The 26,813-nt window shown below is 45.1% G+C and overlaps 1 protein-coding gene across 1 annotated transcript; it reads left to right on the top strand.

The window, feature by feature from the left end:
• Positions 1 to 3,111: 3,111 nt before the first annotated feature.
• LGALSL (galectin like) lies at positions 3,112 to 10,839 on the top strand. Its single transcript, XM_021699148.2, has 5 exons — positions 3,112 to 3,526; positions 4,335 to 4,406; positions 4,557 to 4,645; positions 5,526 to 5,703; positions 7,699 to 10,839. Exons 1-5 carry the CDS (start codon positions 3,491 to 3,493, stop codon positions 7,840 to 7,842), a joined length of 519 nt encoding a protein of 172 aa, XP_021554823.1. The 5' UTR covers positions 3,112 to 3,490; the 3' UTR covers positions 7,843 to 10,839.
• The last annotated feature ends 15,974 nt before the right edge of the window (positions 10,840 to 26,813 follow it).

Raw genomic sequence — 26,813 nt, 5'->3', positions numbered from 1 at the left:
CGCTTCTTTAGCCTTTTTAGCATTTTCCAGGAGTAGTGCAGTTCATCTTGAAATTTCACTGGTGCACCTCATAAAAGGGTCACAGTCTTGGTTAATGTGTTTTAGACACAAATGCCTGAAATCCGAGTAGAGAGCAGTCTGCCTTCTCTACACAACTAAGAATAAAAATAAATTAAGGCTCTATAATTCATTAATTTGCTAATAACTTTTCCCTGTAAAAAGTAGTTTGACTCTGTTCAGCTTTAATTAGAATAAAAAATTCATTTAGGCTTTCTCCTTCCTCTTCATATTTAAAATGAGTCATTCTGTAGACTGAGAAGGAATGAAGCATTTTTGGGATAAAAGGCAATTTTCCACGTTAAAGTACTCTGGGACGGTTCAGTACCTTCCTGTTCTTTAAATTCCCAAGATGTAAGAAACACATCTCAAGCAATCCAAACATCTTCAACTCCACTTACAAAACAAATCAAAGGATTATTCTTCACCTTATAAAATCACTTATCAAGCCAAGAGTCAACCCAAGATTGCTTTCATTCAGCAGCCCTTACTCTCAACCCCATTCAAATTCAGATGGTATTTACACATCTTTTCAGGAACCCCAAGAACTTTCTAAGAGCTAAGAAGGAATGATGAATGAACCCAACCCTTCATTTTGCAGGTGAGGAGACAGGCTCAAAAGTCAATATGAACTCTCAAAGCTGCATAATGGTAACAGCTAGGACTTATCAAGGGCCCACGGCTTCTCACATCTTTATCACTTCCCCGGGGTGTCTGAGCCGCCATTATATCTTGCTGGCCCGGTGGAGGAGTCCCCCTTGTCCCCTCCCTCCTGGGCACCCCCACCCCACAAAGGCCACTCCACACAGCAGCCAGAGGGATGCATCTATAACAGAGGGAAAACTATGTCACTCCTTCGCTGAGAAACTTCCAATGTCTTCCCCCCTCTCTCAAGTAAAAACCAATCCTCACATGGTCTATGGGGCCTATTTTATTGGTAATTATTTATCTCTTCTGTCGAAGCACCCAACACTCTTCACATACTTCACCTGGGACTTTTTCCTTGCAGTTCCCTCCACCAGAAACCTCTTCTTCCAGACTTCCAAAGGACTCCCTCCCCCTTCCCTTTCTTCAGGGGTCTTATCAAACATCACTTTACCAGAGGTGGCTTCCCTGCCCACCCCTATGTAAATAACACCACTCCACCTCCTATCTCTCTCTCCCACCTTACTTTCTTTCCTATTTTTTTCTAGCACTTTTACTGCCTGACATATTATGTATTTTTTTGTTGATGGACTGCCTTTCCCCACTGGAAGTTCAACAGACAAAATCCCTGCTGGATCCCCAGTGCCTGGTACATGGCAGGCACTGAGCATTTTTGCAGAGTGAGTGCTACTATGTGCCAGGTACTATTCTAAGGAAGGTCCAAGAACCCATTTACTTCATCTTCCCAACAAGAAGCCACTAGCATCAGCACTGTCATCTCTGGTTCACAGGTGAAGAAATTAAGGCACAGAAAAGCTTAGACACTTGTCCAAGATCACTCAGCTAGTAAACTGTAGAGACAGGATTTGAACCCAGGGCACAGGCTCTTTAACCACTAAGATGTATTCTGTCACACTTAACTAATGACAAAAAATGACTTCGATGGTTTTTCCCCATACCAGACTCTCAGAAACCGAGATATATCCAAGTGGGCTTTCAAAATGTCCATGGTTTCTTATAACTGCCTATAAATTTTAAACAATCACTAAGGTGTGATTTTGAGCTAAGACTTGCAAACAAGATAAAAAATGTGAACCACAACTGTGTTGCATTTGAGTCTCTACTTCAGAGCACACAAAGGATAGGACTGTGGCGTACAGATGTGTGCAGGTAATTCTCCCTACTGGACTGAGGTTACTACGATTAGCTCTGGTCCATAAGGGGAAAGCTAAGACACAAAAGCTGCAGTGATGTTCCAGGCCACAGAGCCAGCAGCACTGGCCAGAAGGGAGCCTGTGAGGGCCCCTCTGGGACTGCAGCATGTCACACATGCTCCCTGCTTATTAGTGTAAAACACCCTGGTGATTCATGCAATGGAATGTTTAAACCAAGATGTCACCTAATAGAGGGTATGTTGATACAGCTTTATCTAAGAAGTTACATAATCGGGTGCCTGGGTGGCTCAGTCGTTAAGCGTCTGCCTTTTTCGGCTCAGGTCACGATCCCAGGGTCCTGGGATCGAGTCCCGCATCGGGCTCCCTGCTCCTTGGGAGCCCGCTTCTCCCTCTGCCTCTCTCTCTCTCTGTCTCTCATGAATAAATAAATAAAATCTTAAAAAAAAAAAAATACCAAAAAGGAATTTGTGCCTTGGACTAAAAGAGGGGTGTACCCCTGGGAATTACTCCACAAAGGATATAAGGAGTTTCCCAGTGAGAAACTTATTGGCCCACACTGAGCAGGTGACCTGTGAAAAACAGGGCCCAGTGGGGGCTGAGGACTCACTGGGAGCAGTTCCGCTTGGTAATACATAGCCAGCCCCTGTCCTGGAGAGCCTCCAGGGTCGCCCAGGCCTGCCATCAGTCCACAAGGGAGAGAGAGGCCTATTCTGTATCTAGCCTCCCGGGATTAGAAAAAAAAGTCCTTACCCTGAGTCCTCTCTGCCTCTTGCTTTCGGGTCAAATATTTATTTACGCAAATCTAGAGCCCTCTCATTATCCTTCTACCCTAGAGGGCCGAACGAATCTTCTCCTCCACTTTGTTGGAATTTTCTGAAAGAAATCTGGAGCTCTGGAATACCGTCCCCACCCTCCAGTCCTCCCTCGACCTCGGCCTCCACCGTCCCCAGGACGTGACAGAAGGAAGGAGGCTGGCTGGAAGGGAGGGGCGAAGGTGTCACAAGCACCTGCCACCTGGCAGGCCCTGGTCCTTACTTCCCCAGCCCCCAGAGCCCCCGCCCTCCCGCACGCCCCGGCTGCGACTGGCCCGTCCCTCCCCCTTTCAGCCTCCCACCACCTTCCAATGGCCGAGGGGCAAGGCAAGCTGAGCAAGCCGCGGCAGTCCAGCCCGGTCCCCGCCCTGTTCCCGGTTCCCGAGCCGGGCCCCGGCGGCCTTTAAATGCCTCCCAGGGCCAGCGCGACGCGGCCCTCGTCACCTTTCTGCCTCGGGAGGCGACAGCAGCACCCCGAGGAAGAAAGCAGCCCCGACTCGCCAGCCCCGGTGCCGGCAGCGGCGGCCACCTCCGACCTCCCGACCCGCGCCGCCCTCCTGCTCCCTTCCCCCTCCACCCCAGCCCAGCCTGCCGGGTCGGCGCCTGGCCTCAGGCGTGCGCGCGCGTGCGCGCCCGAGTGTGTGTGTGGTGTGTGCACGCGCCGGGCCAGCCTCGGACCCGCGCCCCCGCCCGGCGCAGGACCGCCCCGGGATCCCCGCCCGCGCGCCGCGTCCCACGTCCCCCGCCGCCGCCGCCGCCGCCGGGCCGCCAGCCGTGCACCCCGGCGCGCCGTGCACGAAGATGGCGGGATCGGTGGCCGACAGCGATACCGCGGTGGTGAGTGCGGAGGGGTGCACGCGAGGCGCCCCTTTCCCGCGGCCCCGCACGCCGCCGCCTGCTCAGCCTGGCTGCGGCGTAGACGAGGCTGAGGCCCAGCCCGGCGCCCCCCGCGTGGGAAGGCGCCCGGTACCTGTTAGCGAGCGCCGGCTGTGAGCGGCCGGCCTGGGGGGCAGGCGGGGTGCCCCGGGTGCACCGGAGAGAGGGTGCATGGGGGCGGACGGCGGCGTGGGGGTGACCGACTGCCCCCGCGGTGCCATGCAGCCGGCGGCCAGGTGTGTGCACGTTGCACGTGTGAGTGTGCGCTTGTGCGAGTGTGTCTGGGGCGCGCGCCCCGCGGCCGCCTCCGACGTCCCGGGGATTCCCCCTTGGAAATGGGTCTGGCCCTCGGGCCCCCGAGAGAAGTTGAGAGCGGCCCTGCACCCCAGCCATGTCCCTCAGGACAGGCCTGGGCGACTGCGGGTCCAGAGGCCGTTGCGGTTGAAGAGGGGCCTCCCCTCCTCCGACGCGGGGCTCTGGCTCCCCGGCGTGCCTCGACCTGGATTTTGATCTAGATCTGAAGGTCTGGGGATCTTCAGAAGCTGAGCTACCGGGTGGAAAGGACGGGTTTTGTTCCCGGGCTTTATGAGGTTATTCAGTGGGCTGTGAGGTGGCAGCATCTGCAGACACTGCCTGTGTCCGGTGAAGGCTGCTGGATTCGGCCAGATCTGTATAGGTGCTTCCCCACTCCCTCCCCTTCTCCTCCCAGCCCCCACGCCCCCTAAAACTAGAGCCTCTGGAAAGCCAATCTGTGTGCTGCTATTTTTAGAAACTAGATGATGGGCATTTAAACAACTCCTTGGGCTCTCCAGTTCAAGCCGACGTGTACTTCCCACGCCTGGTAAGTGATTTCGTTCTGGGCTCTGTGTCTCTGCCTGCACCCTTTTCCTTTCTAATTGCATTTTCTGATGGGTCAGGTCCTCAGGATCTGAGGGCTTGGCTCTGCCCGGACAGGCGGTACACTTCCTGTTTCTCCTGTCCTCCTTTGCAGATAGTTCCATTTTGTGGGCATATTAAAGGTGGCATGAGACCAGGCAAGAAGGTGTTGGTGATGGGCATTGTAGACCTCAACCCGGAGAGGTAAGCCAGAGAGTCCTTGTCACCCCCAAAGCTTATCAGGCAGTTACAAGGCCCTGCCCACTCTTGTTGTGGTTGCTTCCACCTCCTCTTCTCCCTGTGGCCAGTGTTGCTAGTTGGAAGTGCCAAGAAAGTACCACGTTCCCATGAAAAGAATGTGTATGAATCCCAGCCATCATTTCTCCAGACAGCTATTTATATCAGAGATTATAAATATAGGCCCACATCATTTTCTCTTTGACCCTTGAGGAAGCCAAAGGATTTTTTTTAAGGGTTTTTAAACATGGTGCTTGGAGCAAGATCTACCAATATAAATGACAAGCAAATATTACAAGATATTATTTCCTCTGGTCAGTTTCTGGGGCTGTTTTTGAGAATTCTGAAACGGATCAAGACACAGATGTGTGGGTGGTTTGGGGTATCTGAAATCCCTAATGTTAGTCATGTTCAACTCCACCGAAGTTCTTACCACAGCCTCCTTTTGGTATTAAAATACCTGGCTTGGGGGCGCCTGGGTGGCTCAGTCGTTAAGCGTCTGCCTTTGGCTCAGGTCATGATCCCAGGGTCCTGGGATGGAGCCCCGAATCTGGCTCCTGGCTCAGTGGGAAGCCTGCTTCTCCCTCTCCCACTCCCCCTGCTTGTGTTCCCTCTCTAGTTGTGTCTCTCTCTGTCAAATAAATAAATTCTTAAAGAAAATTTTAAAAATAAAATAAACAAAATACCTGGCTTGACTGTAATCCTCCTCCTCCATACATAGTCTAATCTCCTATGTAAAGAGTAGTGGCCCATTCAAAGCAGACAAACCCCAAGGAGAAAGAGGAACTGTGGGAGCCTGGGTCAATGATAGCCAAACCCAGAATAAATGAAACGATGTTCTTTTCAGCTTTGCCATCAGCTTGACCTGTGGTGACTCTGAAGACCCTCCCGCCGATGTGGCCATTGAACTCAAAGCTGTGTTCACAGACCGGCAACTACTCAGAAATTCTTGTATATCTGGCGAAAGAGGTGAAGAACAGTCCACAATCCCTTACTTTCCATTCATCCCAGACCAGCCATTCAGGGTGAGTACCTCGAGCGCTTCCACTGCAGCCACTGGCGGGGTGATGGTGCTCTGCTCCTCCGGCGTACCCCAAGAATGCTTTAAGCAGCCAGAATTTTTGCATGTCTAGGAAATTTGTCACCTGATGGTGACAAAAAGAAGAATGATCAAAAGAGCTCTGTTTGCTGACACGAACTAATACCATAGTAGCTCTTGGCTCTGTTTAGCCGTAGATTTAGTAAATAAACCCATGTCCAGATTGTTAAGAATAAATACTTTTCTATGTAGTACTCAACCTAGTACTAGGCACGTAATCTATACCTGTCCCAAAATATCTTGATTGATTATTAAATAATAAGTGCTAGAAATTTCCTCATTTTTTTTCAACCTATAAGGAGCCCTAAACCTTATTAGTGGTGACTTTTTTTAAGAACAATAGTGATAATCTTTTCATTTTCTCTTGTTACTTTTGCTGATGGGGTCTGGTCCTTGTGTCTCCCTCTGGGTTAAGAAGCCTCAGTCTGTTTTATTGTCACCGGCTGTGTGGCTGACAAATTCCTTCCCTTGGGCCCGGATGGGTATAACTTGGCTCTCCACCATCTAGTGGGCAGGAAGCACAACCCAAACTTCCCATCCAGCCAAGCAACATTAGTAGCACCTTCCTTATGAAGGACAGTGCCAAGTAAGAGATGCAGGTAATGTGGGTAATGTGTTAGGAAAGGATTTATTGAAATACCAGGCCTGGTGAAGTTGTCTGTATTACACCTGTTAACATCCATCACAATAATAACAGCTCAGTGAGAAGCTCCGTGTTGCATATAAGCCTAATAAAGCACAACTACCCTTAACCTGTTGCTCTTCATCTAGACATTTACAAGGGCCTTATGAAGAAGTAATAATTTTTCTTCTCATCATAACATGTGGTGGGGGCGGAATAAGAATCCATGACTTTTAGTCAGTGATAGAATTGAGATTGTTGCCCTTCTAATCATAGTCTGGAGAAGGTCCCGGTACATATTACCCGTGCCCTCCGCCCTTCTCTAGAATGATAATGGCCCCTTAGGCTCCTCTTGACTATGACAGTTTCTTTCTTTCTTTCTTTTTTTTTTTTTTTGACTGTGACAGTTTCTTAATGATGAATCTTAATGCGTAGCTCATGAGTATGAGTAACCAGAGCTTCTGTCTGCCAAGAGGAATATAATGCTCCCCAACAACCAAACTGAAGTGAAATCGGCCCTTCTTGGTGATATAATTTTAGTAATAATATGAATTAAATGTGACTAATATCACATATGAAGTCTTTTCTTACATGGTGGCCACCAATGCTTTTAATAAATACATAGCACAGAACCAGTGATTAAAATCTATGGTGAATTCCTTAAGGAAAAGAGGAAGAAAAAGCTTTTACCATATGGAATCAGCATTTGTGTTTGGCTTAACAAAGCCTTGTTAATTACACATCCTTGATCCAATGGTAATTACTTTGTAACCTTCTCTCTGCTTTAGTGTTTACCATGGTTGTGTGCCTAGACTGTTACTACATGCTACTAAGTGGGTGCCAGTTTATCTCTGCGAGGGTCTCCTCTGAGGGTGGGGTAGGTTCAGGGGATGACCGTGGAGGCCTTAAGTGCCATATAAATAAATCTGTGCTGCTTTACCTTACTTCCCGGAGTACAAAGAGAACGGAGAAGTGGTCAAGCATGAACAATTAAAATCTTTAAAGGATATTGAAGAGTGAAGAACAATGGTTCACAAGGTGTGTTCCTCATTCCAGCAATAGCAGCATCGTGTTAGAACGTGATGGAAATGCAGATTCTTAGATCTGACCCTTGACCTACTAAATCAAAAATTTTGGGGGGGGGGTGGCGTCCAGCAGCCTGTGTTGTACTTCTGTATGATTCCAGGGTTTGAGAACCACTGAAGATGTTGCCTTTCTAAACTGAAGGATTGTGTGTTTGTTCTCCCCATCAGGGTTCACTGAAATTGTGAATTAAGCTTATGATTTTGTTTCTTCCAGGTGGAAATTCTCTGTGAGCACCCACGCTTCAGAGTGTTTGTGGATGGACACCAACTTTTTGATTTCTACCACCGCATTCAGACGTTATCTGCAATCGACACCATAAAGATAAACGGGGACCTCCAGATCACTAAGCTTGGTTGATGCTGTTTAAACCACCTCTGTTTCAAATAGGATCAGGTGCCACAACTGTCTGACTGTGGGTCTGGAAGAAGTGTCCTAGCCAGATCTGGAGACTTAAAAAGAAAACAAAAACAAAAAGCAGGCTTCACTGTCTCTTCTTTCTGTGCAGTTTAAACCCAAAACGACAACTTCAAACTGTGGTTTGCCCTTAGGAAGCTGTCAGAACAAAGACACCGAGCCATTATTTCCAGAACAAAGTAATACATTTATGCTGGATTTTATTCAGACTAAACTGACATGGATTTGTGATAATTTGTGATTTGGTAGCAAGTTATTCATCTTTTCAAAGCAAGGGGATACTTAGAAACAAAAGTGCTTAAGACTTACCACCACCGCCAACAAAGATGGTACACCGAGATCAACTCATTTCTGCACTGAAGTGAAGTGTGTAGCACAAGCAACATTTAGTCAGGGTATTTACATAGAATGTAGGTTGTTCAAGGTTTGGTTGGTTTTGTTTTGGATTTATTCTTGGTTTTTGGTTTTTGCACAGCATAACGTTAATTCAGATTTTTAAAGCTGTCTCGTAGTTATTTATTTATACTCAATGTACGTATTAGAGAATGATTAATGTCTCAAAAACAGCAAGTTACGAACTTTTGAATGTACAGATATCTTAGGTCCAAAGGGGAAGATTACATATTACAGTCATGAAAGAATTGTATCTTCCATACCCCTAAACTTAGGATCTCTTGATATAAATTGCTGTAAGTGCTTTTGGGAAAAGTTTGCAACATTTTGATAACACTGCTTTTCAAGTAATCGACGATTACATAAATTCTGTTTATATCACGTTTTCTCTTTACTGTGAATTAGCACAGTATTGGCTTCCTTAAGACTAATTACTTTTACCTAGGTCTTTATAACGGCTTGTTAAGTTGTTATTAAACTAATTGAAAACATGTAAGAGGTGATTGTGGAGACAATTTTTAAAATAACTATTATGTAAACTTGCAAAAGTGTACCATGAAAATGATTCTGGAATGCAGTGTAAAGCAGAAGCAAATGGCCCCAAATAACTTACTTGGAAATGATTTATATCAACTTAAGCTGTTAGCTCATTGTATTACTTTTACTATGTGACCCTCACCAATATCTCTAAGCAGTGCCTTTGGAACTTCAGAGGAGAGGATGCTTCCTACTGTGTTAGCTGTGCTGAGACATTAGGATAAGGGGGGATCCAGATTAGGAAATGATCCAGTTAGTGTATCTGGACGGTTAACTCCCAGAACTCCAGATCCCTGGAGTCCAGCCCCATAGTGTGAATGTTTCAAATTAAGCTATAGGGGTTTCCCTGCGTTTGTGGAGCTGATCGGATAGCAGAGCATCTCCAGGAGGAGGCAGCGGTGTGAATATCACCGCACGGCAGGGGGTGGCTGGAGTCCCGGGTGCCGGGCTTCACAAACTGCACTGGCCCTGGAGAGAAGGAGCCTTGGCACTGCTTTGGTCAGGTAGTGGGGAGGGACAAGGGGGAGCTGGGGTGGGGATGTATTTATATATAATTTAGGTTTTGTTTGTACAGCATACTGCATCATGGTATGACATGTCCTTGTCCTGCTTTGCTTTTGAGTTTTTTTACACAACATGCAGAGGCACGGAAGTGGCCATGTCATTTTCATGTGTCGAGAATGTAGACAGTGTTTCAGTACCAAAGTCTAAGAAAAAAGCAAACTAAAATCGTGAATTTTTTTATAGGTGATATATTTGGGTACTTCTCAACTTTGAAACTATTTAGCACAGTTCTATTGTGTTATATAAGAAGATAACCTTATCCAGCAAGACTGGCTGAGCGTTGAAAAGCTTTATGTACCAGCTGACTTAATCAGCCATATTCAGCCAAGAGGGCTGTTCTTTGGCTCCAGGTACTTTCAAGCCTGTGATTCACTTCTCGTGGTTTATAAAGCCGCTAGATTTTGAGGCGTGTTCGTGCGGATGCTTCGAGGGTACCCTGAACCGTATTTGTAGGGGTTTTGGTGGAAGACCCCCCCCACGGGAGGTTTCCTTTGAGTGGCCCTCCATCCCCACACACTGCATAATTCAGCAGAAACCAGAGGAGCTGGGCTTGTGGCTAATTGGAAGTGACACTGTTCTACCTATCAGCTAACCGCTTAGCTGCCAAGCCCTTGGGCAGCCCTTGGGCAGCTCAGTGTAAAGATACACGGTTAACCCTTCCTTTCTCTGGGAGGCCCAGTAGGAACCTCTTGGTTAAGCCTGTTGGAATTAATCTAAATGATGTGATGGTTTGATTCAGGTATAGCTCAATTAGCAGGGGGTGGGCTGTGTTACTCATTAGGTGTAAACTGGAAACAATGTTCTTGCCTCTCATTGGCATGTGAGGTCTAAGGTGGGAATTCAGGGTGGAAAGTGCAATTTAAAGCTTCACAGGAAAGCATTTCGGTATGTAAGGAGTTATTTCTGACCAGAGCCCTAATTTTGCAACATGACCCAAACCAAGGAGTATAAATAACAATCAGGCTCTGGGGGAATAAAAGGCAGGCTTTAGACAATCTGTCCATTTCTGCATCAAAATTGGAGTGAATGTATGTATCTACTTAAAAACTAATAGAAGTGACTTCTACTTTCTGGGCTGTCCCAGAATTGTCTTAAAATTATTATTTTTTAAAAATCTGAAACCCCATTTCAAATCTTGCCAAGCTCAGTTCAAAACCCCCTAAGAAGTCGCTCTGGGAAATGATGGTGGCTTGTTAAGATGGCAAATCCTTTCATTTCTATTAAGAAGGAAATATCCGAAAAGAGGGAGGGAGCCCTGTTGCCTTGAGAGAAACAGCCTTGGCATTTTCCGGCATTGATGTAGGAATAATGTTCTTATGATGACATATTTTCAAAGAAACACTTTCTTATTTACTGCGTGGTGTAAAATGTTGCTAAATGTGTTCTTACATTATTATGTCACTGCTGAAAGTTATTTGCACTATAATAAAGGAATTTTCTACAAAATGGTTTCCATTTATAAAATACTAAATTTGGTGCCAGGTATGGTATACTTAGCCTAAACCATATGGTATAGCAGTGTTCTCTCACTTTCATGTATACTCCCAAGACCAGTTGTTCATGTTTCCCACCTTGATAAACTGATCAAGGAAAGGAGAGTGTCTCAGAGACCTAATGAGTTTATGTTGTATGTGCAATGGGTTTTTTTTGCTGTTGTTGTTTAAAGATTTTATTTATTTATTTATTTGACAGAGAGCAAGACAGAGAGGGAACACAAGCAGGGGGAGTGGGAGAGGGAGAAGCAGGCTTCCCGCTGAGCAGGGAGCCCGATGTGGGACTCGATCCCAGGACCCTGGGATCATGACCTGAGCCAAAGGCAGACCCTTAACGACTGAGCCACCCAGGCGCCTCCAATGGGGTTTTTTTTAATACAGTTTATATACAGTAAGTTAGCTTTATTTGGTGTACAATGGGTTTTAACACATGCATAGATTCCTGTAATTACCACCTCAATCAGGATAGAGAATTGTTCCATCACCCCCAAAAATGCCCTTGTGCTATCCTTTCGTAGTTAAACTTGTCCCCCATTCCTCACCCTAATCAGGTAACCACTGTTCTCTGCCCCCTCCCTATAGTTTTGCCTTTTCCTGAGTGTCCTATAAAGAATATCATACAGTACCTAATCTTTTGAGGTTAGCTTTTTTCCATTTACATAATGCATTTGAGTTCCATGTGGTGTGTGTATCAATAGTTTTTATTGCTGAGTAGTGTTCTATTGTACAGATGTACCAATTTCTTAATCCATCTACCTGTTAAGGATACAGTGGTTTCCTAATAAATCATTAAATATAGTCTTAGCACGTTGTATATACAAAAGCAAGATTGCATTTCCCCCATCTTCTCTTTCCTGTGGTTGGAATGATTAGGAAGGGAACTTGATTCCTTGGCTATTCTGCCTACAAGTAAAACTGTGGCTTATTGAAGTTTGCCTAGCTTCAGTTACGGGAGATGAGTAGAGAGTTACTTACTCACAGGCTGTCCTACTTATGTCTTAATTATTTTTATTCCCCTTTTTTTCCATTTTTATTTTTTAAGGATGCAAAGCTAGGAGACTGGTCTCTGTCAGGCTTTTGCAGTTAAGTAGAGAGGCAGGGTGGCACCTGTTAAGGTGGGGACAATTTGTTGATGCTGTTGGGCGGGGATGGGAGAGCTTCCCCTCCGCCACAGCCTAGCTAGGAGATCCCTTGTGGAATATGACATTATACTTGCTGCGTGACGGCACTGTGGATTAGATGGTGTGGAAGATAACCATAGCTGGAGCCTCCAAGTGCCTCAGACACGTAAGGCCTTCATTCATTCAACAGGTATTTATTGAGCTGTGTTAGTTGCTGTTCTAGGCACTTGGATACATCAGTGAATAAACTGACAAAGCTCTCTGGTGGATTTAAAATTTAGTGTGCTTTAAGAATCACCCAGCAATGGCTTAGTCAGTTAGGTGTCCAAATCTTGATTTTGGCTCGGGTGATGATCTCAGGGTCGTGAGACGGAGCCTCATGTTGGGCTCTGCACTGGGCATGGAGCCTGCTTAGGATTCTGTCTCCCTCCCTCTTCTCCCACATCCCCACCTGGCTCATGCTCTCTCTCCCTCTCTCTAAAAAATAAAGATTAAAAAAAAAATCACCCAGGAAATCTGCTTAAAGGCAGAAGTCCAGCTTCTCCCTTGGGAGATTGTTTCAATAGGTCTGGAGTCAGTCCCAGGAGTTTGTATTTTTAAGAAACATCCTGATGTTGCTCAGCCATCAAAAAGGATGAAATCTTACCATTTACATCGACGTGGATGAAACTGGAGGGCATTATGCAGAGCAAAGTAAGTCAATCAGAGAAAGACAATTATATGGTTTCACTTATATGTGGAATATAAGAAGTAGTGCCGAGGATCATAGGGGAAAGAAGGGAAAACTGAAAGTGAAGAAATCAGGGAGACAAGCCATGGGAGACTCTTAGATGTAGGAAGCAAACTGAGGGTTGCTGGAGGGGAGATGGATGATGGGCATTAGGGAGAGCACGAGATATGTGAGCACTGGGTGTTATATGCAACTGATGAATAACTGAACTCTACATCTGAAACTAATGAGGTACTGTATGTTGGCTAATTGAATTTAAATTAAAGAAAAAAAAGAAACATCCTGGATATCACCCAGTGGTCCTGGATCCTAAATTAAGCAACTCTGCCTTGGTGAATTCCATTCACTGTCAAACTGTTGGACTGTATGGGGTTGTGATATTCCAACCTGTGGATATCTTCCTGTGAAAACTGCATTTCCACACAAGTGGGTCCTGCTCTCCCCACAAAAAATCATGCAACTGTCATTATAAACCCTACAGCTGTGTGACATTATCCCTGATTTAACCTTCTCCTCTCTTCACTCTGCCCCCACCTCAAATATAAGACACTGTAGTAAAAGAAAGTGCCTTTCAACCAAGTTTTATGAAAATCTTCCTCATTTAGGTTGTCTTAGGACCTCAGGAAGCCCCTGACACCTATTTTAAACAGTGCATGCTCTGAGAAAGACTGAGGTTCTGGAAGAAGCCTGCCTTCCTTATTGGTAAGCATTTCAATTAGTTATTCATTGGAGAATCGCCAGGGTGGGGCCCAATTTTTCTCTGAGGCAAATATACAAAGTGGCTTATAACTTGGAAAGGGGTCAGAGGGCAAGTGGTAATGGCCCCAGTGAGCTGTTCATGGCATTCTGGAAGTGAATTTAGAGTCTTCTTTTCACAAGAAAACGCTGGTGAGTTGGTACATGACACTGCATGCTTGCCTTGCTTACTAATCGCCATGTTAATTTCACAATGATTTTTCCCTAAAAAAAAAAGTCTCCTGCCCAAGGCAAAGAACTGCCTTGCAAGACATATACTTAATAATTAATTAATATGGGTGTATACAAGATGCCAAAACAATACTCAACCAAGAGAGAAGGGGAAGAAATAGCCACTGACACTTTCTCTTGCTTTGATACACCCTTCCATCTCCCAGGGAAAGATGGTGACTAGGCAAGCAAAGCCAGAAGGTAAGGAGACATCATTGTTTGATAGGGCAACACAGACAGTCCCTAAATAATAGGCCCTGGGAAGCAGCAAGCCGGCCACAGGCCTTGGGGATGATGTGAGGTTTTGGGGGCCTTCCAAGCTTTCATGAGTAAGAATGATAACAAACGTTTGCTAATGACCCCAGCACCTCCCTTTCCGTCAGTATTCTGTCATTATTTCTAAAATGATAAATGCACATAATCGAAGCTTGCCTAAATAGCTGGTCTGGGAAGAGGAAGAAGAGAAGCGGTGAGGTCGTGGTGAGAGGCGGGACTAGGACGCCCTGGCCTTGGGGGTTCCTTGTGTAAGCTCAGGTGGACACTTGATTGCATTTAGGTTTTTTTTTTTAAAGAAGGATAAAAATGTTTTAATTGTTGAAATACATTGGTAAATTGAATAATCTACATTGCAGTACAAAGCGGCTACACATGGTCATGGTCAGATTAAGAACTTTCCAGGGGTGCCTGGTGGGTGCAGTCAGTTAAGCGTCCAACTCTTGGTTTGGCTCAGGTCGTGATCTCAGAGTTGTGAGATCGAGCCCTCGATCAGTGCGGAATCTGCTTAAGACTCCCTCTCCTTTTGTCCCTCCTCCCCACACGCTCTCTCTCTCAAATTAATTAATTACTTAAAAAAAGAAAGAACTTTCCAAATACCCCACGAACCATCAGTCACAATTTCAGGTGGGCACTTTAAACTTCCAGGTTTCTTAGCCCTCCCGTGAGAAATAGAAATAATGACCCCTGTGTCATCGTGTTTGTAGAGCTAGAGTTAACAACAGCTTGTGCAGGTGTAAAACATTCATCACAACTGAAAAAGCCAGAGTTAAAATAATCATGATGCCGGGGCGCCTGGGTGGCTCAGTCAGTTAAGCTACAGGCTTGATTTTGGCTTAGGTCATTATCTCAGGGTCCTGAGACCGAGCCCCACGTCGGGCTCCACGCTGGGTGTGGAGGCTGCTTGGGATTCTTTCTCCATCCTCCTTTGCCCTGCCCGCCTCTCTCCCTCTCTAAAAAAATAAGAATCATGGTAACAATTTCTACAACAATCCTCCACAGCATTGTAAAACAGTATTAAAAGCGCTAATCTTTGAGACTGTGTCTAATCCCTTGGAATATGCTTTTAATATTGTTTCATTGAAGTCTATTTTATTTAAAATCTAAAATCTTTAAAAAAAAAAAAAGGGGGGGCGCCCGGGTGGCTCAGTTGTTAAGCGTCTGCCTTCGGCTCAGGTCATGATCCCAGGGTCCTGGGATCGAGCCCTGCGTCGGGCTCCCTGCTCAGCAGGAAGCCTGCTTCTCCCTCTCCCACTCCCCCTACTTGTGTTCCCTCTCTCACTGTCAAATAAATAAAATCTTAAAAAAAAAAATATATTTTAAAAAGAATAATAAAATAAAATAAAATTTAGCCAAAATTAGCAGTGTATTAGGCAATATTTAGAATGATGTTTGTAAAATATAATTAGAGATTTTTTTTCTACCCTCAATTATTACAGCTGTTCCAAAATTAGAAACATGGGTTTCTCCTAATGCAGTAAAAATAATCTTTAGTTCAACATAAAATGATTTTTCATGTTACATTAAAAAGTGAACAAGGAAGATATGCACAAAATGATAAGGAACTATTGAAAACATTCTCTTTTAATGAGAATCTTCATGGAGTAATGTGGTCTGTTACTCTAAGATTCTAATTCACCATTCATTTATCCTATATTTTTAAAATCCTCAAATTAAAAAAAAAAAAACCCTCACATTATGGAACACAAGACCAGTCTCTTTATTTGAGGAGATTGGAAAGAGACCTGCTCTCATAAGACTCTGATTAAAGTCGAATACTGGAGTTACCTCACAGTTGGGGGATTTTTTTTTGAGGCAACTAACATTCTCTCTGCTTTTGTAAGCAGTGTAAGTTCTTGACTTGGGATTCCCCTTGCAATCCTCAATAACTTCGAAATTATGTAGATGATTTTTAAAAATTCAGCTCACTAAGTTGAAGGGGCAAATACGTTTATACGGCTTATGCTCTTAAAGCACGTCTGCATAGTTATTCACGTCCACAGTTCCTCTCTCCCGTCAGAGAATCACTCGTAACTGATGCGAATGAAGTGAAGCTGGATGTTAATGGAGCACTTTTATATGGAGGCACCCTATTAGGCACTGTGGCTTATAAAAAGAGATAAAAGGCAAATGTCACCTACCTTTGAAGAATTGATGATCTAACTGGAAAGACGGGTCATGGACATATAAAATATACATAAAGATGAATGTCAGTAAATAGGGCCAGACTGGGCGGAACATTGTATGTTCCAGAGGACAGAGCTTGCTGGGGTGACCCCGGAGGGTGTCTGGGTCCAGAAGACTTCAGCTGGGCTTCCAAGGGCCTGAATGCCCCTCGCACATCCGTGCTACACCAAAACTCAGCAACGGCCGCACAGCTGTCCGCGGCACCACGAGGCCGCCGATCAGTGTCAGGAGCACAGCTGTCCATTTCAGATGGCGGCGATGATCAGAAGCCTTTCGTTTATTTTTATGACTAACACAATTGTATTTATGTGTTTGTCCAACCCCTATGTGGCTGGTCTCCTGTGAACAGTCTTGGGTTCACCTGAAGCCAATCTTGGAGGAGAACGCAATGCTTTGTCATCGCCTCAAAAAGCCAACCTACTCCGGAAAGCGTTAAGCGGCAAGAGATTTTATTGGCCATTTTGTGGGAAAAAGAGCATTTTATCACATACCACTAAACAGAGGAATAAAAATCCCTACTAGACATTTTTTTCTCCCCAAGTCCCTCTTGAACTTCTAGCTGTCCCCACACAGCTTCTGCATCTCCCCAATTCCCTTTCTTATGCAGAGCTATTTGGCCTGTAGCAGCTCCCCAAGGGAGCTTTTTAAAGGCCATTTTCTCCATAGGGGAGATTCAGGCCCAAAGAAAGCTAAGAAGTCTCTATCATTTCATTTGCTAGTTTCTTTAATACTGTGCCTCATTTCCAAAACAACTCAAGGCAGCAAAGAGTGAGGACACCAAGACAGGTGGGGAGGAAAATGCCAGAACCTCTGATTCTTTCTATCCTCAAGACTCAGGTTATCTCCTCTTCAACTTTACCAATAACTTAATTTTAAAGACGGTGCTTCCTTCTCAATGTTCTCTTATCTCTTTGCTCGTTTAATATCCGTCTCTCCTGCTAGATGATCATTTCCATCAGGGCAGGTACCATATTAATCTTGCTCACTACTGCATTTCAAGCATTTAGCAGGGTGCTTGTCACAATTAATAATAAATAAATGTTTGTTGGATGAATCCATGGTAGCCAAAATGTTGTATGTTATCTATTGCTTTGCAACAAATTATCCCAAAATTTAGAGGCTTAATACAACAGTAAACACTTACTGTCTCACACAGTTTTTATTGTTCAGGAATTTAGGAACAGCTTAAGTGGGTGGTTCTGACTCAGGGTCTCTCATGATATTACAATTAAGCGGTCAACCAGGGCTACAGTCATCTGAAGGCTTGCCAGGGCTCTGTAATTGGGGTGCCTTCTTTGTATTTGACAAAATCTTGGAGAGGAATCACTTTCTCTCCACTCAGAAATACTGTGCAAAGGACAAAAATCAATGGAATAGTATAGAAAGCCCAGAAATAAACGCACATTTACATGGTCAATTAATCTTTGACAAAGGAGGAAAGAACATGCAATGGGAGAAAGACAGCCTCTTCAACAAATGGTGTTGGGAAAACTGGACAGCTACATGCAAAAGAATGAAACTGGACCACTTTCCTACACCATCCACAAAAATAAACTCAAAATGGATTAAGGACTTAAATGTGAGAACTGAAACTATAAAAATCCTAGAAGAGAGCACAGGCAGTAATTTCTCAGACATTGGCTATAGCAACTTTTTTCTAAATATGTCTCCTGAGGCAAGGGAAACAAAAGCAAAAATAAACTATTGGGACTAAAACACAACCTACTGAATAGGGGAAGATATTTGCAAATGACATCTCCAATAAAGAATTAGTATCCAAAATATATAAAGAACTTATACAACTCGACACCCAAAAAACAAATAACCTAATTAAAAATGGGCAGAAAACATGAGCAGACATTTCTCCAAAGAAGAAATACAGATGGACACATGAAAAGATGTTCAACATGACACTCATCATCAGGGAAATGCAAATCAAAACTACAATGAGATATCACCTCACACCTGTCTGAATGGCTAAAATCAACAACACAAGAAATAAGTGTTGGTGAGGATGTAGAGTAATAGGAACCCTCATGCACTGTTAGTGGGAATTCAAACTGGTGCAGCTGCTGTGGAAAATGGCATAGAGGTTCCTCAAATGTTAAAAATGGAATTAACCTATGATCCAGTAATTACACCACTGGGCATTTAGCCCAAAAATACAAAAATACTAATTCAAATGGATACATGCATCCCTATGTTTATTGCTGCAGTATTTATAATAAGCCAAATTATGGAAGCAGCCCAAGTGTCCATCAATACACATACACACACACACACACACACACACACACACACACACACACAATGGAATATTATTCAGCCATAAAAAAGAATGAAATCCTACCATTTGCAACAACATGGATGGATCTAGGAGGTACAATGCTAAGTGAAATAAGCCAGTCAGAGAAAGACAAATACCATATGATTTCATTCATATGTAGAATTTAAGAAGCAAAACAAATGGGCAAAGGATAAAAGAGAGAGAGACCAACCAAGCAACAGACTCTTAAATATAGAGAACAGACTGATGGATGAATCGGTGTATTTTATACCTGATACGAATATAAAACTGTGTGTTAACTATACCAGAATTTTTTAGAAGTTAATTAAAAAAAATAAATACTGTGCAAAGGAAGAGCCTTAGGACAGACAGATCGGGGTTCAAATCTTGCTGCTTGCAGCTCTGTGATCTCCCTGTATAAGTTTTGACCAATCTGAGCCTCATTTTTCTCTTCTGTAATGTGGGGATGCAAAAATCTTCTTCACAAGATTATTGTAAGGATTAAGCAAAAGAAGGTCCATAGAGCAGTTAGCATGGTGCCTGGCATGTAATGAGCGTTCAGCAAAGGGTGGCTCTTCGAATACATCAGAATGATGACTCCCTCACCTGATACTTTATATTCTGGACCTCAACTTAGCAGTTCTGAGGCTACCTGAGTAGCAGAGCTTGCTAGGTTCTCACATGGCAGATGAGAAAAACAAGCCAGAGAGCTTAAGTGACTTGTCCATGGCCACTTGGGAGGAGGGATCCTGGGCAGGGCTTTCTGCAGAGACACAGTGCGAACCAGCTGAGGAAGGGCGATGAGGGGCCCGAGACAGCAATGTCCTGTCTGGGCTCCTTGGGGCCATTCCGGGGTGAGCTGGGACTCTGGTTACTGTCTTGGTTGATTCTTCAGGAGAGGCTTATGTGCCTGACCCACCTCCCAGTGACCGTTTGAAGGGATTATTTAGTGGCTGGTAAAACAGCAGTGACAGGGCATCCTTATTCCAATAAGCCACCAAGTGCACCCGGCAGCTAGAGCCAGATGGAAAACAACCACTTAGGCCTTAACGAGCTTGCTCAGCTGTAATTCTGGGGAGTCCTAAGAGCCTTACTAATTATCCCATCTTGTTGTTGGGGTTGTTTAGGGTATTTGGTCTTGTTTTGTCTTTTATTTGTTATGGGGTTTTGCGGTATTTTTTGTTTTTTTGTTTTGAAGTTCCCTCACAGGGCGCCTGGGTGGCTCAGTCGTTAAGCGTCTGCCTTCGGCTCAGGTCATGATCCCAGGGTCCTGGGATCGAGCCCCGCATCGGGCTCCCTGAGCAGGGAGCCTGCTTCTCCCTCTCCCACTCCCCCTGCTTGTGTTCCTTCTCTCACTGTGTCTGTCTGTCAAATAAATAAATAAAATCTTAAAAAAAAAAAATGTTGAAAGAAGAAAGAAAGAAAGAAAGAAAGAAAGTCCCCGCATTAGAAGACTTCTGCTTTGATTAGTCATCCACACTTCCCTGGCAAATTTTAAGTCGTTTGCAAATTTGAGCTTATGAGACTGTGTTTGTATTTGCCTGGGTCTCAAGCTCTCTTCAAGCCGCCTGAATGGCTTCCATCTTCACTCCAAAGAGCACGCACTTCTTTTTTTAATCCTATCTAGAAAGCTCTCACAACCCACCCAGGGCTCTAGGGGAGAAAAGGATCAGATTTTCTCTTTTCCGCAAAAAGTAACTCCCTGGTTAAGCAATGAAAAAAGCACCCAACCTTTTTCGGTCAGGAGGACAGGAGGTCATACCCTGCACAGGCTTTTATGAAAAGCCCTGTATATGAAGCATCACCGTGAAAGTCAAACGGGAAGTCGATCTGTGTTCTCACACTACAATAGGTTAAAAGGAACCCCCTCATCCACCCACCGCCTAGGAGAGAGAGAAAACTCCTACTTACACACGAAGTTTGCTGCAAGTGAAGTGTCTGGCCACGGTGAGAAAGACCCCTTAGACAAGCAAGTTCTGGGTGGCTGACTGTTTGCACCGAGTGGGAGACACCACAAAATCAGGCTCCGGAATTCCACTCACCCACCTGATGCAGGCTGTAGCGTTCCCACCAGCAGAGTTACGCTCTGGAGATGAGGCCTGCTTCTAGAAGTCACCAGGGAAGAATTCAAAGAAAAGATCTGGAAAGCCGAAGCTATTGGCCCTGCAGGACTGGGACTTGGAAGGCTAGGTCTAAAGTGAGAGAGGGAACTGACAGAAGACATAGAACTCATTTTTGAGGGGACCTAATACTGCCATTTTACAGATGAGAAAACTGAGGTCCAGGGAGATGACATCAACTGCTTAAAATCACAGTGTGCCCAAGGTAGATGTGGAGCTGGAATGCAGATCTTCTTCTCTCTGGCCCGGAGGCTCTGCAGGAGCAAAGCCAGGAGCAGGAGGAGGTGGTGTGAAAAGTAGGGGTGAGGCGGAGTTCCAGGCTGCTGGAAAGGCCCTGGAAGGCAAGGAGTTGGATACTCCAAATACTTCACATGTTTTCCCAGGATTATCCTTGCTTAGAGAGTAATGAGGGTGGCCCTCCAAGAAATTGAACTTTGCTAGAAGGGTAAGGAAAACAGATACAGAAAGAGAGAAGGGCCTCATCCGCTTACTCAGATGCCCTACAAAAGAGAAGGGCTGAGATGAAGTGCTCTCAGGCGACCTTGGAAAGCTGTCTGCAAACACAATAGTCTGCTGGAAGCATTGCAGACAGTTCAGATCTACAGAGATGCTTCCAGCAGAAAGTCTGTTGAAAGAGACAGTGATAACTTTATCATCTGTGGTACCCAAGAATAACATCGTTATCCAAAGACAGATGCCAAGGCCACATTTGCCAGACATGCCCACTGCCCACACTCCAGACAGGCATCGCTTCACCGGGATGGCTCACTCATGGGTCCTGGGCTTCTCCGCCTTGTGGAGACCTGTCCATCCCTAAGAAATGGGGAGGGCAAGGGTTCCTGAGAGGCCCTCCAAACTGGGTCAGAAAATGGGGGTATGAGCACTGAGAGGACATGAGGTGGGGACAATAAGAAGGATGGCTAGACCTTAAGTTCCCTAAGTTGAGGCCTCCACTCATATCCTGAAACAGAGTCCTGAGTAGTCCATGTGGGTGAGGGACAGTGCATGTACTGGGCTCCCTGGCGGGCAGGAAGCCGAACTGCCGAGCCCACAACAGCCTTGGAGTCTGCGGCATCTGCATGTGTCCCTGGGGCTGAGGAGAACGGAGAGGGCACTGGATTCTGCACTTCCACATACCTTCCACTAGGGTGTCTGTGGTTCCGCCAGGCAGTCACTTGAGTCCTCACAGCCAGACCCTCCAGTTTCTGGGCTTTTCTTCACCACCCACAGCCCCCGCCCCCAAAAAAGGATGAGCTTTTCACTTCTCTTCCCAATAACTGACCTGTACCTTCATGTGGGAATTGCAGGTGAAAGCAGACACAAAGGCCAAGTGTAAGCTGGGTGTGGAGAGAGGTGCTAAAATGGCTGGCTCTGCTGCTGGGTAACTTTCTCTCTCTCGTGCTCCACCAACCTCCCCATCTTCCTTCACTTTAGATAGTGTGCTGCAGTCATAAACAATCCTTGAATTTTAGTGACTGAAAACAACACAGGTTTGTTTCTTGCTTCTTGCTACATATCTACCTCAGGTTGGTGGACAGTGTTGGATTCCGTATCAGCCTCACTCAAAGATCCAGGCTGATGGGGCCTCCAGTCACCCTGGCAGTAAGCACTTACTAAATGGGCCTAATGTTTTTATTCTAGAGTCTGTTTTCTCCCCACAGTATGGTTCTGTTGAAGAGGGTGTAACCCAGGATGGACAGGATACGAATGTTCATCACAGGAGAGTGGAAAGGCCAAACCATAAAGACTCCAGAAACTTATTCTCAATTTTCCAACTGCCAGTTACTAGCTGTGTGACCTAGAACAATTCATATATGCTATGAACAGTTTCTGTGGCCTTGATGTTGGTCATTGTGATGAGTAAATTAACCTCATGTGAATATGCTTTACGATGTAGTTTTATCATCACGCATGATACCTTTTGGTTCTCTGGTCGTTGATAACAAGCCTAGTCATCTAGGGCTTTGGCCCATGCAGGACTCGGGCCCATCTCCATTCCTGGGTGGGAAGGAGCCGGCAGCAGCCTTGTGCGGTCCTCAGACTCACACCACGCTTAGTAGATGTCACGTCCCTGCAGCCATCTTATCCTGTGGCCCATGGTCTCAAAAGGGCTCCAATTCTGGTGAACAAATTGTAGAAAGAAGTCCCTTTGCTTGTCATACAACACTTTATGGGCTTCGGAGTGTATGAACACTGAGACTTTCTTTTTTTCTGCTCCTTGTTTGACGGCAAAGGGCAGCTTATGGGCCAAGAGGCTGTTCCAGATCAAACCCCCACCCCCCACCCCTGCTGTCAGCACGCCACCTCCTCACCTCCTGAAGCACTAGAACACCCAGGCCAATGTTTCCTGTCTCTCAGGAGTCTCACCTGGACAGGAAAAACCAACAGGCCTTCTAAAAGCATTTGCTAAAGCCAAAGGACACTTTTTAAAAAAATCAGACCTTTGAAAATAGACATTCTCAAACAGCACAGGTAGAAGCAGACATTGGAGCAAGCTTGTTGGCAGGCCAGCGAGCAGAAAGCATCCAAAGTGCGTCCGCCATTTGAGCCAGGAATTCCGCTTCTAGGAACTTACCTCATGGAAACAGCCTAAGATAGACCTAAAGATTGAGTTGCCAGGGGATTCATTACAGCCTGCTTAGTGTAGGGAAAAATCTGGAAACAACCTAAAAGGGAGAGCATCGTCAACAAATAAATGTGATCATGGGATGAAATCCTAGACTGTCACTACAAATGATGTCCTAAAATACTGTAAAATGAAAGGAAGAAAGAAGAAAGAAATGAGGGTGCCTGGGTGGCTCAGTTGGTTAAGCGACTGCCTTCGGCTCAGGTCATGATCCTGGAGTCCCGGGATCGAGTCCCGCATCGGGCTCCCTGCTCGGCGGGGAGTCTGCTTCTCCCTCTGACCCTCCCCCCTCTCATGTGCTTGCTCTCTCTCATTCTCTCTCTCTCAAATAAATAAATAAAATCTTTAAAAAAAAAAAAAGAAGAAGAAGAAAGAAATGAGGGAGGAAGAGAGGGAGGAAAGAAGATAAAACAGTGTGTAGAGTAAAATCCTATTTTTATAAAAATGTATGAAGGACACATTTCAAGAGGTAGTGGTGGAATTATGTGTGAATCTTATTTCTTCCTTATGCTGCTCAGTACTTCCCAATTTTTCTGCAGGAAACAAGGGCATTCAGTCTTTCAACAAATATATATTGAGTGCCTACTAGGTACCAAGGGCAGGGCTAGGTTGGTCCTGAGAGAGAAGATTCCGGTCCACCAGAATTTTCTGGTCTAGGGCTACTTGTGCAGTTTTTTAAAAATTTTTTTTGATCAGACTATTCAGTACTATAGTAGTAATGGTAGCAATCATACGATTTAGTGATTTTTCAGGCCAGAGTCCAGGAGGTGAGTTATAGCAGAAGCTCTCAGATAGTTCCAGTCTTCAAACCAGCTTCTAGTGCTAAAAACCCATGGATCTCCTGGGTCTTTCTTTCACACCCTCATCCCTCTTGCCATGGCAAAATCAAGCAAAATCTTTGGAAGGGCAATAGGGAAAACCAAACTTGTTTTTGAGAAGGTTATCCTTTTGGTAAATATAACAGACAATTACCGATTTACGTGGGACACAGAGGGACACTGTGGTAAGAGGTGAGCAGCGGGAGGAAGAGCCAGGCTGGCCGTGGGACCAGCCCTGCTGAGGCGTCTAGGTGGCTTACAGAAATTCATTAACCTCTCTGGGCCACGCTTCCCTTGTGGGAAAAATGGGAACAATGACATCTGCCCTGCCTGTGTCACCACCTACATGAAATGAGGGAAAAAACACCTGCCCTGCCTACCTGCATGGGGGGTCGGTTCAGTTCACACTGACCCTCTGCAGAGCCAACCTCACCCCAGGCTGGGCCTCAGCAGAGTGTCTGTAGCCTGTGGCCACCGCTGACTGGACCAGGAGTGGACACCAGTCGCACACAGTGCCAACCAGACTTGCCATGCCGCGATCTTAGAATGGGTACCAGGAGACTCAGGTTCAGTCTGGGCTGGGTTTTTTGAGAGGGAAAAATAAAAACCTCCGTTTCTGAGCTTGGCCACCCCTTGATAGAGGAAGCTGGGTTACAGAAGAACCAGCGGCTGGCTGAGAAGCAGAGCTGACAGTCCTGATGGATTTCCAGTTCTGGAACCCTGACCTGACCTCAGGCTGGCCTTTATGCTGATCTTCAAATCTGTGGCAACGCCCCAATAGTTTTATCATAAATTCCCCAGTTTTGTTAAACTAGCTTAAATGGTCTCTGCTTCTCATAATTAACAGGTTCTAACAAAGCTTCTGTTAGAATCAAACAGACTCGTTTTAGGTGAAGGATTTGAAAACTCCTCTGGAAAGGCTGTCTGCTGACTTTGCAGAGTTAAGGTGGGATCTCAGGGTCTGAGTGTTTTTTTAATCTGAAAATTCAAGCAATTCTGCTAATTGCAACCCCACCCTTACCCCACATTCAAAAGTATCTGTTGCCGGGCATCTGGATGGCTCAGTCGGTTGAGCATCCGACTCTTGGTTTGGGCTCAGGTCATGATTTTGGGGTCGTGAGATCCAGCCCCACGTTGGTGCATTGGTTCCACGTGCATTACGGAGCCCGCTTGAGATTCTCTTCTTCTCCCTCTGTCCCTCCACCTGAGGGGCTCGCGCTCTCTTGCACACACACTCTCTCTCTGAAATAAATAAATAAAATCCTAAAAAAAAAAAAAAAAGTATATGTTGCATCCAATTCCTGGGCTTTCCAGGGGTCTGTGGCACAAAGTAACATGATCCTTGGATTCTGCACTGGTTCAAAGAAGTAACCCTGGCTGCTGTAACAAACAAACCCCCAATTCTCAGCCAGTTAGCAAAATGAAGAATTAATGGCTACTTCCTGTCTAGGTCTGACAGTGTCGGCAGGGAAGCTCTGCCCAACCCTATTATCTGGGAACCCAAGTTCCTCCAACCACGTGACTGCAATTTCTGGGGCCTCGGAGTTCTCCCCTGTCTCCTGCTGTACCAGCCAGCAGATAAAGAAAGAGCAAGTGAGAACACAAAGGCCAGGCCTGAAAGTAGCATGCCTTATTTCTGCCTGTATTTTGCTCTTCCGAGCTCAGTCACATGGCCCCACCTAACTCTGAGGGAGGCTGGAAAAACACAAGCGAATACATGTCTGTACAAAAATGGGGTTTGGTGAACACATAACTGTCCTTGACTCCATTTTCCAGCCCCATTTCCCCCACTTCTCTTTTTGTTGTCTCTGGCCTGTTGTTTAACCAGTAATACAAGGACTGGCCAACAATGAATGGCCTGTGGGCCATATCCAACCCATGGCTGTTTTTGTAGATAAAGTTTTATTGGAACACAGCCATACCTATTTGTTTACTTACTGTCTACGGCTATTCTCATGCTATCATAAGAGAGTTAAATAGTTTTGACACAGACCATGTAGCCCCCCAAAACCTAAACTATTTGCTACCTGGACTTTTACAGAAAAAAATTGACAACTTGTGCAAAAATACATCAGCTTTCCAAATTCCAAGAGTGTGTTGACCTCTCTTGACTGTGTCTTTTCTCCTGTTTCTTTCCCCCTTGTGGGTCAGCATGGTACATTGGGCAAACCACAGGATGAGACAACCTCTAGAGAAGAGTTCCAACGTGTTGGAGAAGAACTTGGATGCTTGTTTACTTTCAGGGTTCATTGGAGGCATTTTGGTCATTTTGTAAAATAAATGAAGTTTTTTATGTTGTTTAGGCTTAAGGAAATTCTTCCTGAACTTAATTTCTTTCTCTTATGCACCCTCTAAGAGAAAGTTTCCATACCACCTGGAAGTTTTATATATATTTTCAACTAATGGAACAGAAAGTAAACAATCTGAGTATGATCAACTAAAGGACAAAAAAATGGGTTCTAGGAGGAACAAAAATTGGGAAGAGATGAGAGATATTAAGACAAGTCTCACAGACTGCAACGCCAACTCTTCTCCTCTTGCGTCTTCTTATTTTTACTGAAAAAGACCAACCGCAGAATATGATGTATCGCGTAAGTCATGCTATCTTTGTAAATTCAGAGATTATATGGCACTTCCATCATTTTTAGTTAACAACGACCATATGTTGCCTCGTTGTCCTTCATCATAGACAATGTTATTAAACTGTGCTGTATGATCAAGGCTTCCCGGATCCTTTATTTAATAAAGATTTTGGTACTTCAAAAGAAGCTGCGTCCTGCTCAGATGGCCTCTTCTCGC

This window comes from Neomonachus schauinslandi, chromosome 10 (genome assembly GCF_002201575.2).
Source record: "Neomonachus schauinslandi chromosome 10, ASM220157v2, whole genome shotgun sequence".
NCBI classification, from domain to species: Eukaryota; Metazoa; Chordata; class Mammalia; order Carnivora; family Phocidae; genus Neomonachus; species Neomonachus schauinslandi.
This window is presented reverse-complemented; position numbering and strand designations above follow the sequence as displayed.

Excerpts from the sequence above, each read along its gene's own strand:
- LGALSL (XM_021699148.2), top strand. The coding sequence starts at position 3,491 with ATGGCGGGATCGGTGGCCGACAGCGATACCGCGGTG. Across the intron at positions 4,407-4,556 it reads ACGTGTACTTCCCACGCCTG|ATAGTTCCATTTTGTGGGCA; the intron begins GTAAGTGATTTC and ends CCTCCTTTGCAG. Across the intron at positions 4,646-5,525 it reads GTAGACCTCAACCCGGAGAG|CTTTGCCATCAGCTTGACCT; the intron begins GTAAGCCAGAGA and ends TGTTCTTTTCAG.